At 47.0% G+C, this 6,841-nt stretch overlaps 1 protein-coding gene across 8 annotated transcripts in view; it reads right to left on the bottom strand.

Moving 5' to 3' along the window:
• Window positions 1-482: 482 nt before the first annotated feature.
• LOC106605745 (myosin-10) overlaps window positions 483-6,841 on the bottom strand; it is a 94,034-nt gene continuing 87,675 nt past the window's right edge. For 6 of the 8 annotated variants that reach the window (XM_045699411.1, XM_045699404.1, XM_045699453.1 and 3 more), the window contains 5 exons: window positions 6,589-6,797; window positions 6,256-6,364; window positions 3,291-3,463; window positions 3,077-3,136; window positions 483-1,201 (listed from right to left, as the gene is read on the bottom strand). In XM_045699411.1, the coding sequence (XP_045555367.1) occupies window positions 991-1,201; window positions 3,077-3,136; window positions 3,291-3,463; window positions 6,256-6,364; window positions 6,589-6,797 (762 nt within the window). In that variant the 3' untranslated portion in view covers window positions 483-990. Of the gene's footprint in view, window positions 1,202-3,072; window positions 3,137-3,290; window positions 3,464-6,255; window positions 6,365-6,588; window positions 6,798-6,841 lie in introns of all 8 variants that reach the window. The other 2 variants (XM_045699464.1, XM_045699444.1) reach the window with 2 other exon arrangements.

Raw genomic sequence — 6,841 nt, 5'->3', positions numbered from 1 at the left:
TACGTTTTAAAATAATAATTTGCCTTAAATTGAAATTCAAGTGAGAGAGAGAAAGATGAACAACTCATGGGAGCTTCTCCCAGGCTTGTTAAAAGACAGAAGAGCATATCAGCTGTCTTTAACACTAGCAGTCAATGAGCGATTGCCTTTTCCAAGACACACACTGACAGAGGGACTACATACATAGAAACATGAATCAGTCCCCTGTGTGTGTGCGTGTGCATGTGTTTCTCTAGTCTTGCAAAATGTCTTCCCAAACATGCAGATTGTCATTAACCCTTTGAGGAGTGGAACATTATTCGGAGTGTTTTATTCCAGGATTCTACAGCATTCTAGACTAGAACGCTAAACACAGGGCGGAATATTGTCAGAGTTCCTCAAAGGGTTAAACATGGCTTTACATTGATAGTGGCCAGTAGCCATCTTATTTCTGCCATTTGAAGGGTAATACAGTATCATAATAATAGAACATGACTATGTTGATATAATTCACTTTCCCTCAGATTTCTGGGAGATGAAGTTTCCCCCAGTGAGATTACAGTCCATATTCTTGCTCACAAATCATCAATGAATCCTCTTCCCCCCTTAAATTGTGTGTGTGTGTGAGAGAGAGAGAGAGAGAGAGAGAGAGAGAGAGAGAGAGAGAGAGAGAGAGAGAGAGAGAGAGAGAGAGAGAGAGAGAGAGAGAGAGAGAGCGAGAGCGAGAGCGAGAGAGAGAGAGAGAGAGAGAGAGTGTATGCTCTCTGTTCTAGTTTGGACTGCTGAGGAAATAGTTTAAAGATGTGCAGGATCAGTAAGTCAGTCTATGTGAGGGTGTATTTGTATGTACATGTATGCAGGCCTATGTGTACATATACATGTATGCAGGCCTATGTGTACATATACATGTATGCAGACCTATGTGTACATATACATGAATGCAGGCCTATGCGTCTGTGTGAGTATGTATCTGTATGTATGCGTGTGTGTGAGTGAGTGTTTGTGTGTGTGTTACTCAGTGTCGTTGAGGCTGTATGGTGGGGGGGGTCCCAGACTGTTGTTTTCAGAGGGGGGGGTGGGGGTGCCGGGGCCAGTTCCGGGGCCAGTACCAGAAGAAGGGGTCGGGGAGGGGGGGGGCTCCTCCGAGTCAGAGTTCTCACACGACAGATCATCCACCAACGCCCTGCGACCTGAACGCATCCCAAGGGGCATCGGAGCACGCCTGGCGGGAGAGAGGTGGTAGAGAGGGTCATGGAGATGGAGAGGAGATAAAGGGAGGGTTTTTTATACAGTGCATTTGGAAAGTATTCAGATCCCTTGACTTTTTCCACATTTTGTTACGTTACAGCCTTATTCTAAAAATGGATTAAACCAATTTTTCCCTCATCAATCGACACACAATACCCCATAATGACATAGCAAAAACAGGTTTTTATACATTTAAAACTTTTATACAAAAATGTAAAACTGAAATGTCACATTTACGTAAGTATTCAGTCCCTTTACTCAGAGCTTTGTTTTCATCACAGATCTCTCTGTACTGTACATCTTTCCCTCGATCCTGACTAGTCTCTCAGTCCCTGCTGCTGAACATTTTCCCCACAGCATGATGCTGCCACCACCATGCTTCACCGTAGGGATGGTGCCAGGTTTCCTCCAGAAGTGACACTTGGCATTCAGGCCAGAGTGCAATCTTGGTTTCCTCAGACCAGAGAATCTTATTTTGTCACGCCCTGATCTGTTTCACCTGTTCCTGTTATTATCTCCACCCCCTCCAGGTGTCGCTTATTTTCCCCAGTGTATTTATCCCTGTGTTTCCTGTCTCTCTGTGGGAGTTGGTCTTGTATGTTAGTCAAGTCAACCAGCGTGTTTTTCCCATACTCCTTTTGCTATTCTCTTTTTGCTAGTCTTCGTGCTTTTGACCCCTGCCTGACTCTGGACTACTTTCCCACCTGCCTGATCATCCTGCCCTGACCTTGATTCTGCCTGCCCTTCGGTACCTATTGGACTGAACTGGTTTTGACCCTTTTGCCTGTCCACGACCATTCTCTTGCCTACCCCTATTGGATTAATAAACACTGTAAGACTCCAACCATCTGCCTCCTGTGTCTGCATCTGGGTCCCGCCTTGTGTCATGATAGTTTCTCATTGAGAGTCTTTAGGTGCCTTTTGGCAAACTCCAAGCATGCTGTCATGTGCCTTTTACTGAGGAGAGGCTTCTGTCTGGCCACTCTACCACAAAGGCCTGATTGATGGAGTGCTGCAGAGATGGTTGTCCTGGAAGGTTCTACCATCTCCACAGAAGAACTCTAGAGCTCCGTCAGTGACCATCGGGTTCTTGGTCACCTTCCTGACCAAGGCTCTTCTCCTCAGATTGCTCAGTATGGCTGGTTGGCTAGCTTTAGGAAGAGTCTTGTTGGTTCTAAACTTCTTCCATTTTTTGGTATCCTTCCCCAGATCTGTGCCTTGACACAATCCTGTCTCTGAGGTCTACAGACAATTCCTTCAACTCCATGGCTTGGTTTATGCTCTGACATGCACTGTCAACTGTGAGACCTTATATAGACAGGTGTGTGCCTTTCCAAATCATGTCCAATCAATTGAATTTACCACAGATGGACTCCAATCAAGTTGTAGAAACATCTCAAGGATGATCAATGGAAACAGGATGCACCTGAGCTCAATTTCAAGTTTCATAGCAAAGGGTCTGAATACTTATGTAAATAAGGTATTTCTGTTTATTTTTAATAAATTAGAAAACATTTCCCTTTTTTTCCCTTCACTTTGTCATTATGGGGTATTGTGTGTAGATTCATGAACAATTTTTTAAAATCCATTGTAGAATAAGGCTGTAACGTAACAAAATGTGGAAAAAGGGAAGGGGTCTGAATACTTTCTGAAGTCAGTGTATATCTGATATGTCTCTATGAGGGACTGGAAAGACAAGAGCCCTCTTGTGTTATAAAGGTGACTAAACCCCTGAGACATTACACTAATAAGAGGACAGGATTTCCTCAGTTTAAAATATACTGCAGTCCACACAACTAACTGAAATCTTAACTTAATGAATTGTACACGCACGCACACACAGACCTACTTCTCTGGTTTCCGTTCAGATGTCGTGATGCTGAGTGGATGGAGTGGAGTGTGAGGCAGACTGATGGACAGTGTGTCAGTGTCAGATGAGGTCAATGGAAGAAAAAACATGCAATAATACAACATGGTGGTAGTAGGTGGCAATGGAACTGCAAACGTCACTCAGATTACACACACACACACACACACACACACACACACAGCGGTAGTACTACCTGAGATGGCTGCGTAGAGCGGTGATCTCGCGGGTCATGCTCTGGGAGCTGTCAGTCAGCTCCTCCATCTCTCTCTGCAGTTTACGTCTCTGGGCGTTGGAGCGAGAGTTATCCTCCTCCACCTCCTCGAGCTGCCTCTTCAGCTGCCTCAGCCGGCCCATAGACTTATCCAACTGGAGAGAGGAGGGAGGGGGAAGGGGGTAGAGGGAGTGAGAGAGAGAGAAGAAGAGAATGGGTAAAGTGGAAGAGGAGAAGACAATAGAAGAAGGGGGGGGAAAGGTATCAGAGAAGGCCGGAGGCAGAGAGTTAGACAGATTAAGCATAGAACAGGAGGACTGGGATTACATCCCACAGATTAAATTCCAGATGATTTTTGAGAGGGGGGTCAGTATCACCTCTACCTCTACACTGTAGAGGGATTATTTTGTTATGTATATTTGGGAGGAGATAACCCCTACCTTCCCCTGGTGCCAGGGCTGGATTAGATTAGGACTGGGATTAGCAGGACCAACCACTCCACAGAAGAACTCTAGAGCTCTGTCAGAGTGACCATCGGGTTCTTGGTCACCTTCCTGACCAAGGCTCTTCTCCTCCTCACACCCTACTGTATCTCTCCATTTCTATGGTGAACTCATAGAGAAGCGGTTTTATACCTGTTCTCTGTACTGGTACGTACCTGTTCTCTGTACTGGTCTGTACTGGTACGTACCTGTTCTCTGTACTGGTCTGTACTGGTATGTACCTATTCTCTGTACTGGTCTGTACTGGTATGTACCTATTCTCTGTACTGGTCTGTACTGGTTCGTACCTATTCTCTGTACTGGTCTGTACTGGTTCGTACCTGTTCTCTGTACTGGTCTGTACTGCTTCGTACCTGTTCTATGTACTGGTCTGTACTGGTTCGTACCTGTTCTCTGTACTGGTCTGTACTGGTTCGTACCTGTTCTATGTACTGGTTCGTACCTGTGCTCTGTACTGGTCTGTACTGGTTCGTACCTGTTCTCTGTACTGGTCTGTACTGGTTTGTACCTGTTCTCTGTACTGGTCTGTACTGGTTCGTACATGTTCTCTGTACTGGTCTGTACTGGTTCGTACCTGTTCTCTGTACTGGTCTGTACTGGTTCGTACCTGTTCTCTGTACTGGTCTGTACTGGTTCGTACCTGTTCTCTGTACTGGTCTGTACTGGTACGTACCTGTTCTCTGTACTGGTCTGTACTGGTTTGTACCTGTTCTCTGTACTGGTCTGTACTGGTTCGTACCTGTTCTCTGTACTGGTCTGTACTGGTTCGTACCGGTTCTCTGTACTGGTCTGTACTGGTTCGTACATGTTCTCTGTACTGGTCTGTACTGGTTCGTACCTGTTCTCTGTACTGGTCTGTACTGGTTCGTACCTGTTCTCTGTACTGGTCTGTACTGGTTCGTACCTGTTCTATGTACTGGTCTGTACTGGTACGTACCTGTTCTCTGTACTGGTCTGTACTGGTTTGTACCTGTTCTCTGTACTGGTCTGTACTGGTTCGTACCTGTTCTCTGTACTGGTCTTTACTGGTTCGTACCGGTTCTCTGTACTGGTCTGTACTGGTTCGTACCTGTTCTCTGTACTGGTCTGTACTGGTTCGTACCTGTTCTCTGTACTGGTCTGTACTGATTCGTACCTGTTCTCTGTACTGGTCTGTACTGGTTCGTACCTGTTCTCTGTACTGGTCTGTACTGGTACGTACCTGTTCTCTGTACTGGTCTGTACCTGTTCTCTGCACTGGTCTGTACTGGTACGTACTTGTTCTCTGTACTGGTCTGTACTGGTACGTACCTGTTCTCTGTACTGGTCTGTACTGGTTCGTACCTGTTCTCTGCACTGGTCTGTACTGGTACGTACCTGTTCTCTGTACTGGTCTGTACTGATACGTACCTGTTCTCTGTACTGGTCTGTACTGGTACGTACCTGTTCTCTGTACTGGTCTGTACCTGTTCTCTGTACTGGTCTGTACCTGTTCTCTGTACTGGTCTGTACTGGTTCGTACCTGTTCTCTGCACTGGTCTGTACTGGTACGTACCTGTTCTCTGTACTGGTCTGTACTGGTTCGTACCTGTTCTCTGTACTGGTTCATACCTGTTCTCTGTACTGGTCTGTACCTGTTCTCTGCACTGGTCTGTACTGGTACGTACCTGTTCTCTGTACTGGTCTGTACTGGTTCGTACCTGTTCTCTGCACTGGTCTGTACTGGTACGTACCTGTTCTCTGTACTGGTCTGTACTGGTTCGTACCTGTTCTCTGTACTGGTTCATACCTGTTCTCTGTACTGGTCTGTACCTGTTCTCTGCACTGGTCTGTACTGGTACGTACCTGTTCTCTGTACTGGTCTGTACTGGTTCGTACCTGTTCTCTGCACTGGTCTGTACTGGTACGTACCTGTTCTCTGTACTGGTCTGTACTGGTTCGTACCTGTTCTCTGTACTGGTCTGTACTGGTTCGTACCTGTTCTATGTACTGGTCTGTACTGGTTCGTACCTGTTCTCTGCACTGGTCTGTACTGGTACGTACCTGTTCTCTGTACTGGTCTGTACTGGTACGTACTTGCTCTCTGTACTGGTCTGTACTGGTACGTACCTGTTCTCTGTACTGGTATGTACTGGTTCGTACCTGTTCTCTCTACTGGTATGTACCTGTTCTCTGTACTGGTCTGTACTGGTACGTACCTGTTCTCTGTACTGGTCTGTACCTGTTCTCTGTACTGGTCTGTACCTGTTCTCTGTACTGGTCTGTACTGGTTCGTACCTGTTCTCTGTACTGGTATGTACTGGTTCGTACCTGTTCTCTCTACTGGTATGTACCTGTTCTCTGTACTGGTCTGTACTGGTACGTACCTGTTCTCTGTACTGGTCTGTACTGGTTCGTACCTGTTCTCTGTACTGGTCTGTACTGGTTCGTACCTGTTCTCTGTACTGGTCTGTACTGGTTCGTACCTGTTCTCTGTACTGGTCTGCGTGTCTCCTCTCGTCCTCTGCCTGCATCATCACCTCCTTCAGTTTTTTCTCTGTCTTCCTCACCAGCTTGTTGGCTATCGCTCGCTCTCTGGTGGGAGGGGAGAAAGACTGAGTCATGTTTTATCCCCACACCCAGAACATACTGTCAGAATAGTAGTGTAAGAAGTGAGATGTTAGAGGGAGGAGAGGGGAAGGAACGGGAAGAGAGGGATGGGAGGAGAAGTAAAGAGAGGGGAGGGGGAGTGAGGAAAGGAACAAGGCGAGAGAAGAAGTGTGAGGGGAAATCCATCAGAGAATGTGTGTTCCCCTCACTGTCTCTCCTGCTCCAGCTGCTCCTCCATGCCGTCCATCTTGGCCTCCAGGGCGGCGACACTGAGCCTGTGTTTTCCCCTGACAGCTCCCTCCATCTCCCCCAGCTTCAGCTTCAGCTCCTTGTTATGCCTCTCCAGAGCCTCCCTGGCCCCCTCAGCCTTCTGGCCCAGGGTCCTCTCTCCCTGCAGCTGCACCGTCAGAGTCTCTACCTGTGGAGGGAGAGGGGAGACAGAGGGATAGAAAGGGAGATTAA

Source organism: Salmo salar, chromosome ssa02 (genome assembly GCF_905237065.1).
Source record: "Salmo salar chromosome ssa02, Ssal_v3.1, whole genome shotgun sequence".
Classification (NCBI taxonomy): Eukaryota; Metazoa; Chordata; class Actinopteri; order Salmoniformes; family Salmonidae; genus Salmo; species Salmo salar.
Note: the sequence above shows the minus strand (reverse complement) of the source record. Positions and strands in the feature narration are given on the sequence as shown.